Genomic DNA, 16557 nt, shown 5'->3' with positions numbered 1-16557 from the left:
CAAGGCTCCTTCTGAATCCGAGGAGATTGGGCTGGGATTCTGCATCTTTGAACTGAATGTCCGCTATTATGTTTCAACTCTCTGAAAATTGAAAATCCGTTTATGTGTAACCTGCTGATTAAACAAGCAGGAGACGACCGCTCTTCTTTCCCATACTGCTTCCTGTCAGCCTGTTCTGGGGCCTCTCCTCCTCCTCCTCCTCCGGGTGAGCTGTCAGCCCCAGGTTCTATCAGGTCAGGAAAGGATGGTCCCTGTTTCAAGGATCATAAGTCTGGTCAAGGATATTAGCAAAACTGCAACCTCTCATCCAGTTTATGACCTCTTCATTGCCCCCTTCCCTGCCTGCACCCACCACCCCCAGCTCCAGGCTAGCTCAGGTCAGGAAGCTCCCAGTGCAGGGGCGGGGTGGGGCGGTGGGCGGCTTCCTACTTGCTCCTGCCTCCTTCCCCGCTGGGGAGCGTGGGCCTTGCAGGGTCAGGCACGGTAAGGAGGGAGGAGATTGCAGAGGGGGCAGGGGTCATGAAGGACGGGCTCAGCTGCAAGCAGCATCATGCAGTAGAGGCTGAATCACTGGGTCTTTTGCTCTTGGGGTATCCCTCTGCATTTCTCGGGGTCTACCCATTACTTAGGCAAGCTTCCTTACTCCCCCCGCCCCACAGCCCTGCAGTTCTTTGATATTAGCGATGCTTCCTGTGGCTGGCTCATCCACTCCTTGCAGGAAGCTCTTCTGGCATATTCTTCTCCAAAGAACCCACATCTGGTCCTTGGGAAATGAACAAAGGCACTTGCGTCCCTCACTGGGGGGGCCTCCCTCCCCCTGCAGTCCCGCTTACTCCTCCTTTGGCCGATGCAGCCACCCTCAGCTTCTCTCCTGAGGCCTTCTGCAGGATGAGTCAGGCACAAGGACCTACGTTCTCCCAATTCTAAGGGACCCAGGTCAAGCTCACTTGAAGATCCCTCTCACGAGGCTGACAGTTATGGAGGAGACACTCCTTTCCCCCCTATTCTGTTAGCAGACTCTCAGAGAATGATTCTGACCACACTCCACAGATAATTCTCACTTCTGGTGTCTCCAGTCCCTCAGCAGATGTTTCAGGCTCTGCTGTGGATAATGGAGAACCAGGTGGCCAATGGTCTAATGCTGGCAGAACAATCCTCCAATCCCCCGATCCCTTCATCCCTTCAAAGTTCAGACTCCCTGTTGGAACTTTCTCCCCTTTCTCAAGGACTGTCTCATCCCTGAGATGGGTCTGGTGGTTATGGGAGTTTCCATAACATGAGGAGTTGAAGCAGATGGGATTCTCTGAGATGTCGGTGACCTGATGTGTCTGCACCTTGAGAATGGACATCTGCTAATGTGCACATGGTCATGTCTTGCGCCTGGGCCATCAGGAATATCTGTCCATGGTCCTGCCATGGGCTCTGGGCTCAACATCACAGATTTCTCTTTCTTGTCTGGACCCAAGCCCCTCTGGCCACCTGCTTCCCTCATCCCTGCTACTTATTCCTTCGTGGGATGGTAGTTGCTTGGGAAATCTTACTCTCACACCATCTGCACGATATGTTGCACTAGCACCATATTGAACTCAGAGCCCCTGCAGGAGGCTGGCTTTCTTCCTAACTTAGAAACTCAGAAGTGAAGCCCCTGCCTCTGGTCTCACATGCCCCCTCAACCATCTGTGATTTCTATCATTCACCCATCTCATTAACCCACCCGCCTTCTTGTCCTGGGCCTGCTTCCTTCAGAGACATTCATCCATTACTCCATGGTAGACATTTCTAAGTTATCAGAGAACCCTACACCTCAGCCTAGAAGTCTTCCATCCATTCCCCTGGGCAGCCTGAATGACAGTCAAGGTAGACCCAGGAAAGGGGACCATCTTGCCGTCAAAACAGTAGTTAACGGAGATGGGCCCAAAGTGAGTGAAGTTCAGCAGCTCAGGCTTTGTGCTCATCAACCATGAGATGCTGGCCAAGTCCCAGAATGTTCCTACATCTCAGCAACCTCATATATAAAATGGACAATATTATATAATCGTGGCCTCATAGATCTGTTATGAAGATGAACAGAGACAATATCTCCAGTGTGTGGCCTACCGAATCGATGTTTTCTTCCTCTTTGTGGCTTCCTAGATGCCCATGGGGACAGGCTTCTCTGTGTCCCTTCCTCTCTATAACACAGAGCACTTAATCACAATCAGAGCAGGGGGCTTCATGGAGTATAAGATTAGCTAAGAGGAGCAGGAAGCCAGAGTCTGGGGAAGAATTTTTAATGCCATATTTTTTCATTTTCATAAATTGGGTTTAAGATGATACAGTGTCTACAGCACATCCTGGGGATGTGCATTAGGCTTTGAAACATGACCCCGGCAGAGGCTTCTTAGATCCATGTAGGCCACAGTGGAGACCAACCAGAGAAGCACAGTGGAGACCATCAGGGGTTTAGAAGATCTCTTGACACCCGTCTCCTCCAATGGTTCTCACTGTGGGCAGGGCAGTTCTGTCCCCCAGGGACATTTGGGCCACGTCTGGAGACATTTTTGATTGTTACTTGAGGGTCCTGCTACTCGCATGTAATGGGTCGAGTCCCCGAGAAGCATCCTACAGTGCACAGGACAGCACCCCCTCCTGACAAAGCGTCATCCCATCCTCAGAGGCAAGATCACCCCCTCGAGCCTACCATCTCGCTTGCACCTGCTACATTGCAAAGGCTCACGAGCACATGCTTGCACAGGGACAGAGAGCTCACCCCTTCCCATCAGATACTGTTCTGTCCCTGGGCAGCTCTGCCTAGAGGAAATTCTTCTTTACTTAAGGAGCGAGTCCTTTCTGTGTGCCTTCTCTCGGTTGCCCTGAATTTTGGCCCTTGCAACCACTTAGAAACATTCTCAGTCAGGATGACCCTTTAAGATCAGATAAACAAGACTCTTCAATAAAGTCATCTCTTCATCTCCAATTAAATATCAAGGTTCTTTCTCTGTGTTTTGTGGGGGTTTTTGTTTGATTTTTTTTTTTTTTTTGAGTTCCTTTATAGAAACGCAGACATTCTCCTCTCACTGCTCTCAGGTTTACCTCCATCCTTTCTAAATTGAGACCCGCATGAACTGAGTTTTTTCCCCATTGATTGGCTCTATCCATTTTAGAGTACAAAAGAGCTTAACAGCTATCACCACCTTTATTCTGAGGTCTTTACTCCTGTTGATGTGGCTTAAATTCTTCTTCACATTTTGGACACCTTCACTACCCTGACATGTACTTCACCTCCTGTGGTTCTAGCCTAAGCATATTTCTGTGATTCCTACAAGCCTGTGTCCGAGTGGAATCCAGTACAGTCCAGCACAGCAGAATGGACCGTGGTCAGATGAACGTGGGTCTAGCATTTCAGTTTTGTCTTGGGACTTTGAACAAGTCCGTTAGCTCGTGCCGGCTTTACCTCCTCGTCTGTAAGTGGAATGATAGTAGGAAAGGCCTCATATGGTTGTCATATGGATTAACTGAAGAAGCACTGGATTCCGTTCATAGTAAGGCCTCGGTAAACTGTCAGAGTTAAAGTGACTATAAATGTTCATGACTTCCTGAGGCTCAGGAGGTCTACTCCTAGCCCCTTCGCCATCAGGCTTCTCCCGGGAGAGAGAGGAGGCCCTGTTTGTGCTCTGGTTATGGAGTCACACTGGGCTGTTGTGATTTATATGCATGGCGTTCATTTGCACACAGGCCTTAAGCAACAGGATTCCAGGAAGCAGAGCCCTTGGGCTTGGGACGTGGGAGTTTGCTCCCCTTCCCCTCTCTGTGTCTCATTTCTCCATCTACGGAGGAAGGAGAAGTTTGTCCTCTGTTTTCTGAGCTCTCTGCTCTACTCAGGGAAGATGCCCCACCCAGGCTTCCCCAGTACTCTGGTTGAGAGAAACTTGGAGAACCTGAGTGACTGGTTTCCAGAGCTTGAGATGCGCTGGAGGAGTTTTATTTAGAGAAGAAGCAACTCTATTTTTATCACCAGAGGCTCTCTTGGACCCTGCCTACCAGCCAGTTCATCTCTTGGGAATCAGACAGGCACCCATGACAAAAGGCTAGAACAAAGGTAGGGAATCCTTAATGAAAGTGGTCAGACTGTTTAACCTTTATGCTTCTGGGCTCATTTAGTCATTTGGTCAGACAGTTATTCTTTTTCATAAGCAAACATTGGGCAGCTTCTGTAGTATGTGAGAGATGATGCTGGGTGTTGGGGATAGAAAGGCAGATCAGTCACATTTCCTGGCCTTGGGAGGTAGAGATCTAGTAGAGAGCGCAGACTTACAGAGGAAGTGCTGTCCTGCATGTGGGGGGGAGAGGAGCAGTGGGGGAGGGAGAGGAGCAGTGGGGGGAGGGAGAGGAGCAGTGGGGGGAGGGAGAAGAGCAGTGGGGGGAGGGAGAGGAGCAGTGGGGGGAGGGAGAGGAGCAGTGGGGGAGGGAGAGGAGCAGTGGGGGAGGGAGAGGAGCAGTGGGGGGAGGGAGAGGAGCAGTGGGGGGAGGGAGAGGAGCAGTGGGGGAGGGAGAGGAGCAGTGGGGGGAGGGAGAGGAGCAGTGGGGGAGGGAGAGGAGCAGTGGGGGAGGGAGCCCAGGAGGGCTTCCATGTTGAGATGAGCCCTGAAAAGGGTCCGAGTGTGTCTCCATCACTGGCCTGACGGGGGCTTGGTGTCCATGGCCGCAGAGCATGAGCCTGGGCAGCCGAGAAGTAGCTGTGAGATGCCACCTGACTTCTTAGTCTTCTTGGACGCAGAGTTTCTTCATCTGCCAATCACGGGAGAATGATTTCTACCAGACAGGGTGATTGCAGGGATTGAATAGGATGATGTGTGCGTGGTGGTTGGCCCGGGGTGAGGCTGTCACACAGACCTGCCCGGGTGACAGCGGGGATGGCCCGCCATCACTCACGGGCGCTCGCTCACTTGCCTTGCAGGCTGAGGGACGTGGCGGGGGCCCCCCTGATTAGTAGCCGCACGCTCGGCCTACACTTCCACCCCCGGAGAGGTCTGCACCACCAGGTTCCTGTCATGTTCGACTATTTCCACCTGTCCGTCATCTCAGTGACCATCCACGCTGCCCTGGTGGCTCTGCAGCAGCCCTTGATCAGGTAGGAAGGGACTATGATCCCGGAGGGGCGGGGCGCCGCTCTGGGTTCCGCGTTACACTCCGTTTCCAGCACGGCCGAGGGGCACGGGGCTGGCCGGGACTGCTGCGTGCAGACCAGAGTAGCGTCTCCCAGGCTGACAGTTGAGGCTGGGCCTCCCTCAGGAGCAGGGGAGAGGTGGGCGGGGGGCATGGAGAGGGCATCAGGAGTCAGGGGTGCACGGGCAGGGAGCTGGGGGCTGCAAACTTGCCAACAGTGTGTCAGACCTGGCTACACTAGAGACGTCTGACCCGGGCCCCGTGCCAGGCTTTGCTTTCCTAAAGGTGCCTTATCTGAGAAGTCCCTGCATGTCCCTGAGACACACAGTCTTCCTCTCTAAACCAGGAGCACTCATGTGGCCCATGCACGAAAGATTTTAGTGACTCTCAGATGAGGATGGGGCCAGGCCTGGGGCAGGGGCTCTGTCTTCTGCCCCATCCCCTGCTTGCTCTTTGTTCCCAAGTAGGACCCCACGTGTGGCCCTGTGCTCCCCGCATCAGTGAAACCCTGCAAAGTGCTGAGGTTTTATGAATACCACAAATGGGTATGTTGAGCTGGTATGTTGAGTTGTGTGCCTGGCATGGCCAGAAATGTTCGCCAGGTCGCCTCGAGGCCTTGCCCATGCACGTGGGATGAGTTGCTCAAGTGTGCAAAGGGACATTCAGGGAGAGAATCTTGCAGCCTAGAGTCTCGGGAAGGAGCTAACTTTCCAGTGTCCCTTTTCAGGACAGCTTCTCAGTGCTGGGAGTTAAAAATGCATGTGGGAGAGACTCTGGTCCCCACTGATGGTTGGGTAAGGCCCAGGCTCTGATGGCCTTCTGGGGTCAGAGAGTAGGGAAGGAGGAACCTGGATCCTGGCCAGGTGACATGGCCAAGAGTTGCTGCTCCTGGAGGCCTTCACCAGTCCCTGGGTCCCTTGGCCGAGCTCCATCCGGGCTGTGCTTGCTGATGGGGCTAATTCAGACACTGGCCTTGAATGCTAGACAGGGTGTATTAAATCAGCCATAATCCCCAAACCAAAAAGTGTCGCCCAGAGATAAAGTCTCAATGGGCTAAAAGAGCATGGCTTCTGAGAGAAAAGGGGGCACTGCATAGGGCGGGCCTGGAGCCGTGTTGGGTTTTGACCTGGGGAGAGCCTATGGGGTGGCGGTTAGCTCAGGGGTCATGAATGGAGCCAAGAGCACTGGAGGTGGAGAGAGCTGGGGTCATGGGCGGTGCGTGCAGAGTCCCTGGCCCCCGGCACACGGCGGGCTAGTGTGGAAGTTCTCCTGCCCATCGAGGATTGAGCTCCTCCATGGAAACTGGACCTCCGTAAGGGAGACTGTGGGACTAGTGATCATTCTTTCTCAAAAGCTATATGGAGGGCCTGCTGTGCCCCAGGAATGGTGTTAGGGCACACACAGTAGACTAGGGAGACATCGCCATAGACTTCTCCCTCAAGGAGTGCAGAGTCGAGCGGAGGGAGCCCGTCTGCACGGATGGCGTTATCACATAGCAGATGCTGCGCAGAGTTTGACAGAAAACGTTACAGAATCCAAGGGAAGCAGACCTGAATTTGGGACATTGCAGGAGACCTAGAGTCCAGGACGCAGCAGAGGGTATGATGATCCTGGAGAGGCTCCCCCTGGCTGTGCGCTCGCTCTGAGGCTTGGCGAAGAGTGGCCTTGGCGCAGACGTGAGGACACAGTCTGTCTGCTGTCAGGCACACAGGGCTGATGGCCAGAGGTGGTGTCCTGTGTGTGGCTGGCTCTCTACCACCGAGGTGAGCCAATAGCCTGGCTGGGAAAAGATAGCTCCCTGCAGGCGGTTCCGGGCCCCCGAGACGGAACTCTTGTGCCTGGGTGACATCAGGCCCATCCTGATGTCTAGCACCGCCAGCCAATTTCTGGGGCTCCTTGGAGAGGTGTCTAACTTCTCTAGATACCTGTTTCAACATTGAAATAGGGAGGGAAGGGAAGGGAGGGGAGGGGAGGGGAGGGACGGAAGGAAGGAATTTAAGATGTGAGCAGTGACACTAACCCACAGAGATGACAGGGGTACAATGAGATGTGTCACACATGGTGAACACGAGCTCGGTTAGTGGTGGGTGTCCTAAGCTTTAGTTATTTCTGGAAACCAGGAAGCTCTGGGATGAACAGATCAGATCTGGGACCCTAAAAGGCTTGGAGCCTGGCAGGGCAGAGACATACTTAAGTATCTAACTCTAGTTCGGCGTGCAAACCATCCTGGGAGCATGATGTAGGATGGGGTTAAAAGTGTTGGCTCTGCGGTGGAGGGGTCCAGGTTCTATTCTGAGCCTCCCACTGGTTAAGCGTGTTAGCCCAAGCACGTGACTTCAGCTCCCTGAGCTCCCGCATCCGTGCATGCCGGAGGGTGTTAGGAGGATTAAATGACATAGTGCACATAGAGCCCTTGGCCATGCATTCAGTGGATTAATATCTATGCGGTACCTACAACGTCACAGGCCTGGTTCGGCCTCCCGGCTAGCACCTCACAGGCACCTACTGACTGAGGAAGCCTGAAGCGTGGGGAAGAAGTAGTTCTGCTTGGGGGGGAAACCGGGACGGGCTTTAGAGACCTGGAGGAGCCAGACCCAGGGGATAAGAGATTGCGACAGTGAGAAATACATCGGGGAGGGTAAAGGTCACATTTAACAGTATAACTAATGACGTGTTACAGAATCGAGAATCCGTTTGCTGTCTAAGAAGGAGGCATGGGAGGTTTTGAGCAGGAGCCCCACTTGAATAGTGTTTTGTGGAGATGCCTTTGGTGGCCAGAATGGGTTGGGCTGGAAGTGACATCAGGGGAGCGTCAGGAGGACCAGCTAGCGTCCCGCCGAGAGATTAAGTGTTCACATTGACCGAAATGGCCATGAAAAGCAGGTGTCACTCCTCTTGCTGCTGGGAGCCCTGATACTATCTAACGAGGATTTGGGATCTGGAAACTCCTCTTAGAAAATGTAAACTTCTGGGGCACCTGGGTGGCGCAGTCGTTAAGCGTCTGCCTTCGGCTCAGAGCGTGATCCCGGCGTTCTGGGATCGAGCCCCACATCAGGCTCCTCTGCTAGGAGCCTGCTTCTTCCTCTCCCACTCCCCCTGCTTGTGTTCCCTCTCTCGCTGGCTGTCTCTCTCTGTCAAATAAATAAATAAAATCTTTAAAAAAAAAAAAAAAGAAAAGAAAATGTAAACTTCTGACTGAAAGAGCTCCTTGCAAATCAGACGCAGCAGAGAAGAGCGCACATAGACGTCCAGCGTCAGAGCCTGGCTTCTCCCGAGATCGGGGTAAAAATAGAACTGTCTTCTGTTCTCTGGAGTTTACAGGAAGGATTTCTCTTAGTTAGCTCCCAGTGGCTGGGAACAGAGGGAACCCTTTAAAATGATGGGAAATACCTGTCAAATAGGGCGAGCTCTAGTTCTTCCAGAAAAGTGAGTTTCACAGCATCAATTAAATTCAGTCAGGAGGAAGCAGGTGTGAAATTAAAATTTAACCTCAAAAGACCTTCTGTCTTTCCTGAAACACCCCAAAGAAGAGATCTGATTTTTAATCCTTAAATGGGGAGAGCTGGATTTCGCGTGATGGGTTTTCCAAAAGCCAATCAAGCCCACCGTTAAGAAAAATAACCATTCATTCCGGTTATGAATTGGCAGTCTGTCCCCCAGTGCTCGTGCTCACACACACATTCTCTGTTTTCCTGCAATGGTCCTTTTATCCCTTTATAGCTGAACTGTACACTTGCTTTAAATCGCAGTTCCGAACAAATCAGAGTAACAGTTACATGACACTCGATTATATTTGTGGTGTTATCAACAGGAGAGATATAAAGACAGTAATGCTTGCGTGAGATTTTATTGTATTCGTGGTATTACGGACAACAGCTGAAGCATTTATGGAATCATTACTTTTTGCCTGACACTGTATTTATTTTTTTTTAAAGATTTTTTATTTATTTGACAAAGATAGAGATAGCCAGCGAGAGAGGGAACACAAGCAGGGGGAGTGGGAGAGGAAGAAGCAGGCTCCCAGCGGAGAAGCCTGATGTGGGGTTCGATCCCAGAACATCAGGATCACGCCCTGAGCCGAAGGCAGACGCTTCACGACTGAGCCACCCAGGCGCCCCCTGACACTGTATTTAAAGTCGCGTTGGGCTGATCTCAAAGAATCCCCAGAGCCCCTGGGGAATGTGCTGGGGCCCCTCCTTCCCACATGTCAGCCCTACGGAGGCACCCAGAGGCTAAAAACGTACCCGTGTCACAGAGCTTATGGGTGCCGTCGCTGGGCTCGGAGCCCGGGCTGACCGGCCTCACTGGCAGCCTCTAACCGGAGGCCCTTCTCCATGAGGATCACCTCTAACTCGTCCTCCTTCACCTAGCTGGCTTTATAAACTGCTCTTCCGTGCTCACTGTTCTGAGTTCGCCTTCATCCTATTACATCTGCCTCCCTCCCTAGACCAAAATGTCTTAGCAGAGAGGGCCAGGCCCGCGTCCTCTGGCCACCCGGCCACCTGACGCGCTGCCCGCTGTGTGGCAGGCACCTCGTACATATTTGCATAAATGAATTAAACAGAAATATACTAGGAGCTTTATTTCCCTGTCGGGATTTTAAGCAGGAATGCAGGTTGCTTGGACTAACTCCTGCCGGGATGATTTCTGGAGCACCTGTGCTGGAGGGGGCTAGGGTTGAGCCGCCTTCTACGGAAGAACGAATGGAGGCTCAGGGAGGGGCAGGGTTGAAGGAGCTCACCCCGGACCGTGCCCCAAAGGGAGTAGAAGCAGGACCCAGACTATAACGGATGGAGTCCCCGTCCTGCTGGCCCGGAGCCCATCCCATCTGTCCCTCCAGTCCCGTGGCCTTGGAGCTCTGCCTCAGTGACTCTCGGCAGGCACGTGGTTGACCTTTAGGGGCATTTCTTTGTCCACGGAGTAGGAGGTGTGGCATTTTGCCTTTCAGGATCTCATGCCAGTTGCACAGCCTTGTGGGGCAGGCGTCCTGGGGGTGGGGGGCAAACTACTTCTAAATAACTTATCTCGCAGCACCCTGCTCACAGCCCCGAGGGACTGAGCTCATGGCTCCATCCCTTCCTTCACACTGTTTGTCTCCCTCTTCAATCCCCCTGCCTTTCAGTTTTACTCGTCCGGGAAGAGGCTCCTGGCTTGGTAAAGGCGGGCCGGACACGGGACCAGAACAGTCCAGCCTCTCTCTGGAAAACCTGGTCTTCGGAGCTGGGTACTGCAAGCCAACTTCCTCGGAGGTAAGGTCCGCACAGGACGTGGCCCCAAGGCCACCCTCGGTTTTGCGGGGGGACAGGGGGGTGTTGGTGTGTGTGTGTCCCTTCCCCTCAGCTGTCCATCCATTCCTGCTTTTTTGTAAAACATGTTCCTGATCCCAGGCCCTGGGGTAGACACTGGCCCCAGCGTCCTCACGCGCGTCTCTTCTGGGTGGTCCCCTGTGAGGCCGTGTTGGGAGGGGCTTCCCTCGGAGAACCTGGAAAACCCCTTGGCCTTGAACTGTTTTCAAACCCTGGCTCCGTCTCTCACTTGCTCACTGTTCTGAGCCTCAGTTTGCCCCCGAAGGGTGAGGTCATGAAAATGTAGTCATCTTCTGGGGCGGCGTGTGTGGTCCTTGCTGTCGTGAATGTGAAGTTCCTAGCCCAGGGCTGGTACTCAGTAGGTGCTCGATAAATATGCATACCCTGACCTTTCCCTCGTTCTTTCTTCTCCATCAACACCCGTCCTTACCCCTCTGGGAGGCGCATGTCTTTGGCCACACTCAGCATCACTCCGCCCATATCTCTCCTGAGCCGACACAGGATTAATCAGCGACCTGCTCAGAAATAACCAGCCCGCATTAGTCTGGCTTCTCCAGAGAAACAGAACCAACAAGAGATAGACGGAGGAACAGATTATAGTATTTCCAACGAGCATTGAAATGTTTATGTATATGCAATATATATATAAAGAGATCTGTTGAAAAGGGTTGTCTCACATGTTTAGGGCGAGGCTGAGAAGTCCCTAGATCTGTCCCCTGCAGGCAGGGGCCCCGGGAGAGCCGAGCCGGTGGTGGGGTTCCAGCCTGAGCTCGAGCGTGCAGACAGGAGAACACTGGGGTCCCAGCTGGAAGGCGGGCAGAGAGAGGACATTCTGTCACTCAGAGTCCTAGCTGGTTGGGTGATGCCCACCCACATCAGAAAGGCCACTCCACGCTCAGCCTGCCCAGCCCCTGCCCCCAAAGAGGCACCACCCTGTCCTGTGCAGCCCCGCTCCCTGCTCACGGCATCCGGCATAGCGGGTTCTGCATTCTGCTGGCTCTCCGGTGACGTCAGCTCTCCCGGCCTGCGCCCCAGCCAGGAGGCCCGGCTGCAGAAGCTGCCCTCAGTCACGTGCCCATCTGGTCCGAGCCTCCGTGTCCCTGATCTCCCATGAGGAGCTGAGGAGAGAGCTGCCGTGACCCTTCTGCGGGACAGGCAACCCAGACCCAGGACAGGGCTCTGTGCCCAGAAGGAGCAGACTTTAAAGCCAAATAGAACTGCCTTGAACCTGTAGATGCAGGACCTCGGGCAGCCACTGAGCCTCTAGGAACCCATGTCTTCAGTATTGATACGGACCCAGCAGAGAGCAACAAGGGAGTAGAAGGGGGAGGACCGGCCAGCCCGGGGGGGGATGTGTCTGCATTACTTCATGCACATGGATGGCTTCAGGGCCTGGGCATGAGTGGAAGGCAGGGACTGCCAGCTCCCTCTGCCTCCCCACGGCCACACACTGACCCTTCATAATTAGTGGCTGCTGCGTGCTGTCCTGGATCAGCCCTGACTCCCTGCTGCAGGCCATGCCTGGCTCCAGACTCCTGTGGGTGGCCTGAAAGCTCCCTTGTGACCTCATCACAGCACCACTACTCCCTCAGCTGGGTCCTCATCACTCCCCACATATGCTGGCCCCAGAGCCTCCCCAGGAGATCTCCTGCAAAATCTCCAGCTCAGCCCATTTTCCAGGTAATGCGGCATAGGACATGAGGGAATATCAGAGGCCCTAGATCAATTCAAAGCATTTTGGATGCATATTCCAAAACAGGGCTTTTGCTCGGTGCACTGGAGCCTATGAGGACGGTTATGATCAGTGTATCCCAGAAGGAAGTCTTACGCACATCCTCTGATGCCTCGTTCTGACGCCACCACCTCTGAGAAGTACTCGCTGATTTCCTAGGAGGAAATTCTCTCTCTCAGATGGTTCCTCCACGTGCAACTCTAGGCATCTCTGTCCGTCCTCCACTGGGGTCCGAGCGGCTGGGGATAGAGGCCGGCTCACTCAGCATCACGTGCCCAGGCCAGCACCATGCAAGGCTGCCCTTGGAGAATGTTCAGAGCCCTGGAACTGGGGCATGCTGGGGCAGGGCACACTGACTCCGTGGCATCTGAGAGGCTGAGCGTGACCCAGCCGGATCCCTGCCCTGAGACGGTGTGACATGGGAGAGAGAAGATTATGGTCTCAGACGCCTGCCATGCTCCTTAGCCCCATGTGACTTGGCGGAGTTTGACTCACCCTTGGAAACTCAAGTTCTCAACCCGAGAATGGGATCATACCTGTTTTTAGAGAGGATCTCAGGAGTTAATATGTATAAAGACAGTACAAAAATAGACCCATAGCAGGCACATGATACAGTATAGTTTTTTTCCCCCCTTCTATTGCTTTTCTTGGCTATTTTTGGGGATGTGTGTCAAAGAAGACATCCCTGGCTTTTACAAGAGTCAGATAAAATGGCTTATTTGTGGGTGCTCAGCAGTGAACTTGCTCATGGAGCTTAGCTCAATGGGTTATTTTCAGGACCTGATTCTTTTCCTGTGTATTTTCAATTTGGGTCCCATCCAATTATGCGGGCTCAGTGCTGCACACCCAGCCCGTGCCTTCCCACCAGGCAAGGGCTGCCAAGCAGAGAATAAAATCCACTCCCCCTTCCTCCCCTAAGGAGCCGTGCATCCAAATCCCCAAGAAGCCCAGTGCATTAGCAAATAACATGGGGATCCACGCAGACGGCAGCATCCGCTGGATTAGACACCAGGTGTTCCCTTCAAAATAAGCCTTTCTGTGCAAAGACTTTTGCAGAAACTAGAGTTCCAGAGCCAAAGGAGCTGACCTGTGAAAAATCACGGGAGGCCAGGGTCCCTTTCCCATTAGCCGAGCCCCCCCCCCCACCGTCCCTGCATGCAGCCCCACTCTTTCCTGAGGCACCCAGGAGGCTGGAGCCCGCATCCCCTCCCCATCCCTAGCCAGCAGCTTTGCCCTACGGGAATTATTTCCCCTCTCTGATTCGCGGCTTATCTGTCAAAAAGGGACACTAATGCCTGCCTTGCAGGGTTGCTGAGAAGATTAAATGAAATAAGCATATTAAAAAGCCTGGAGCGTAGAGCCTGGCACAAAGTGCTTGGTAAAACCCTCTGTTGGATTATTTTTCTTTTAGTTTATCCACATAATTAAATTGAGTGTTACTCCAGAAGCCCCCATGTGGTCTTGTGGGTCGGACACTGAAGGAAGGGTCTTAGGTGTGGTTTTGTTCTTGGGTTCAGCACTAACCTGCTATGTGACCTCGAGTCAGACTCTTGCCCTCTCTGGGTCTCAGTTTTCCCATGTGCATAAAGAGGATTGGATGAGCTCCTGCGGGGCCCCACCCCCTCAGTCCTTTCTCTGTTGTTTTCCCTGTGATATCCCTGTCACCGCCTGGTGCAACTGGGGCATCTGATACGTGCTTGATTTATTAGTCCGGATTCTTCAGAGAAACAGAACCAGAAGGATGTGTGTGCATGTGTACACAGTCACACACACACACACAGATTTATTCTAAGGGATTGTTTCATGCGATTATGGAGGCTGGCAAGTCCGAAATCATCAGGTTAGTCCCGTGGGCTAGAGACCCACACACGAGTTGCAGTTTGAGCCCAAAGGCAGTAGTGACCAGATGCTTTCTTCTTGGTGGTGGTGGGGCAGGGGGTGGTCAGTCTTTCTATGAAGATCTTCAGCTGATTGGATAAGGCCCACCCACGTCATGGAGGATAATCTGCTTTCCTCAGTCAGATGATTTAAATGCCGATCTCTAAAACGTAACTCCAGAAACACCTAGAACAGCTGGACCAAGGAGCTGGCTACTGTGGCCTGGCAAAATGGACACATGAAATCTGCTATCACTTAGTAAATTGTTCAGGCTCTGGCTAGCTCTCAGTGAAAATCAGGAATCCAAATCCGAATAATCCCCTTTTTCCCTCCAGCCACCCCCCCCATCCCAGCATCACTGAAATCCTACGGTTGTTCCACTCCCTGGGGGCAGGATGGCAGCGCCTGGTGGAGAGGCACAGGCTTTAGGACTCTCTTTGTCCTCAGAGCTCGGCCTCTGTGGGCAGGGACGTGAGTGTGTCATGTGCTCATCTGTTGGTCACGTATTTAGCTCTACTGTGTGAGGCAGGGCTAGTGTGAACGCACCTGGGTCTCTCCCACAGTGGGTCGTGGGGCCGGGTGCATGAGACAAAGCAGTGATTGAAGGTTTAAAAGTCTGCACTAGTGTGTAATGTGCGATGCCAGTCATTTCACATCGAATGTTCGAACACCTGCTCTGTTAAGCCATGGACGCACAAGGGCTCCGTCCGTCTCCTCGACCGCTGTGTCCTATTTCCTTTTACAGATGAGGAACCTGGGACGGAGGTGAAGTTCTAGCCCTGCAGTCACATAGCCAGGCAGCCTCTTGCCCTCTCTCTACCCAGTCTTTAGCCCCGAGGAGGTTAATGGTTAAGCAAAGAAGGGGCACGGACTCCCACACTGCAAGGCTGGGCATGATTCCATTTTGTCTGCCTCCGTGTGTCTCTCGCAGCACATGTGCACGGGAGGCCTTTGTTGAATGAACAGGTGTCAGAAGCCGTGGAATCCGAGAACTTCTGAACGAAAGAGAATGGAAGCTCTTGCAAGTAGACTGTGAGGCATTTCATTTTCCAACAGATGTGTTCTAGCTGGTATTTTGGGCCTCCCGGGTCCTTGCCTCAGCCGTGGAAATCACAGGAGCCGTGCGGAGCAGATGAATGTGTCTGAGATGAATGTATTGGCCACCAAAGTGAAACCCCTCCATCCTCAGCGTGTCTTAAAACATGCTTTCCAGACCCAGGAGCATGTCATTGAGAGAATATTCTAGAATACAGCTCTGGACTCATTTCCCTTTTAAGTCGGATTGTGGAGAATGACAGAACAGCAGGCACGGATCTGGTGGGGTTGGATGGGGATGGAAACTGAGGCACAGAGCTGACTTCCAGACAGACATCTCCACCTCCTAGGCATGCTTCTCTTTTTATCTCTTTGCCTCCATGTTTCTTGGGTTCTTTGTACTTGACCCTTGGTTTCAATTTACCCTCGCTCGTGATTGTAAACATCCTCATATTCCTTGCACGAGAATCCAGAGTCCCATAGCTAAGGCCCAGACATTCATTATTGCTGTGAACACGTCGTTAGATCACCTCTGGCGTGTGACGTCTCCTTGAGCAGAGATGCTACCATTGGTCTATTCACTCATCAGATACCCATCGAGCACCTACTGTGTCTCAGGGACGGGACAAGGAGTTGGTGACACAGCACGCATGGGAATGGCAGCCTCAGCCCCCACCTGGTGGGCATCCTCATTCTGTGGCCCTCGGTGGCCGTCTGGGTTGCTGGCACACTGCAGCTGCTCCTTAGTGTTGGAGGTGTGGATGAAGAGAGATGGTGTAGCGTTAGGCTCTCGATCACATATGAGGAGTGACCACTGCCGACTTAGCCTCAGACACCGTAGACCCAGGACGCACTATACTTTGGGGACCGATGGAATGTTTTAACGTCTTGTAAAATCAAAATGAAGTGTGTGAATAGCTACCGAGCTAGATGATAGGTAATTATACCGATGCAGTCATGAAAATAGAATTTTAAATATATTTTCTAACAGATGAAAAGTGTCTGGGGCCCACAAAAGACATAATTCGGCTCTGGGAACAATTACGATTAGTCGCCATTTTTACTTCCTGATGACAGACATGCAGAAGAGAGCCCAGTACACCCAGATAATTTCCCCGCGGTGGGCAGGTGCACACCTAGAACTCAGCTCTCTATCTGTTCCCATGCTTTGCTACAGCTCATTTCCCCAGCGTGACGCCTGCCCGGGGAGGGAGCGTGCGGCACAGGCTTCGACGTGGGGGGGAGAGAGTTGGGTGCAGAGGAACAACTGTTTGAAATCTGTGAGCAGCACACTCTTTAAGGTTAAATACCTGGGGAACACTCAGAAGTCACCAGGAAAACACAATAGTTACTTAAAGAAAAACCTGTGTTATGGTTTAAAAAACGTGTTTGATGATGTCTGCTGTTTCAGGAATTAAGATGTCAAGCCCTATTGTACTTACTCTCTCCACCAGAATTAAA

The 16557-nt window shown here is 52.7% G+C and overlaps 1 protein-coding gene across 1 annotated transcript in view; it reads left to right on the top strand.

The window, feature by feature from the left end:
- FAM135B (family with sequence similarity 135 member B) overlaps positions 1–16557 on the top strand; it is a 177864-nt gene that overhangs the window by 90781 nt on the left and 70526 nt on the right. The window contains exons 5-6 of the mRNA XM_026495372.3: positions 4937–5110; positions 10268–10394. Of these exons, the coding sequence (XP_026351157.2) occupies positions 4937–5110; positions 10268–10394 (301 nt within the window). The remainder of the gene's footprint in view (positions 1–4936; positions 5111–10267; positions 10395–16557) is intronic.

This window comes from Ursus arctos, unplaced genomic scaffold, assembly GCF_023065955.2.
Source record: "Ursus arctos isolate Adak ecotype North America unplaced genomic scaffold, UrsArc2.0 scaffold_6, whole genome shotgun sequence".
Taxonomy (NCBI): Eukaryota; Metazoa; Chordata; class Mammalia; order Carnivora; family Ursidae; genus Ursus; species Ursus arctos.
This window is presented reverse-complemented; position numbering and strand designations above follow the sequence as displayed.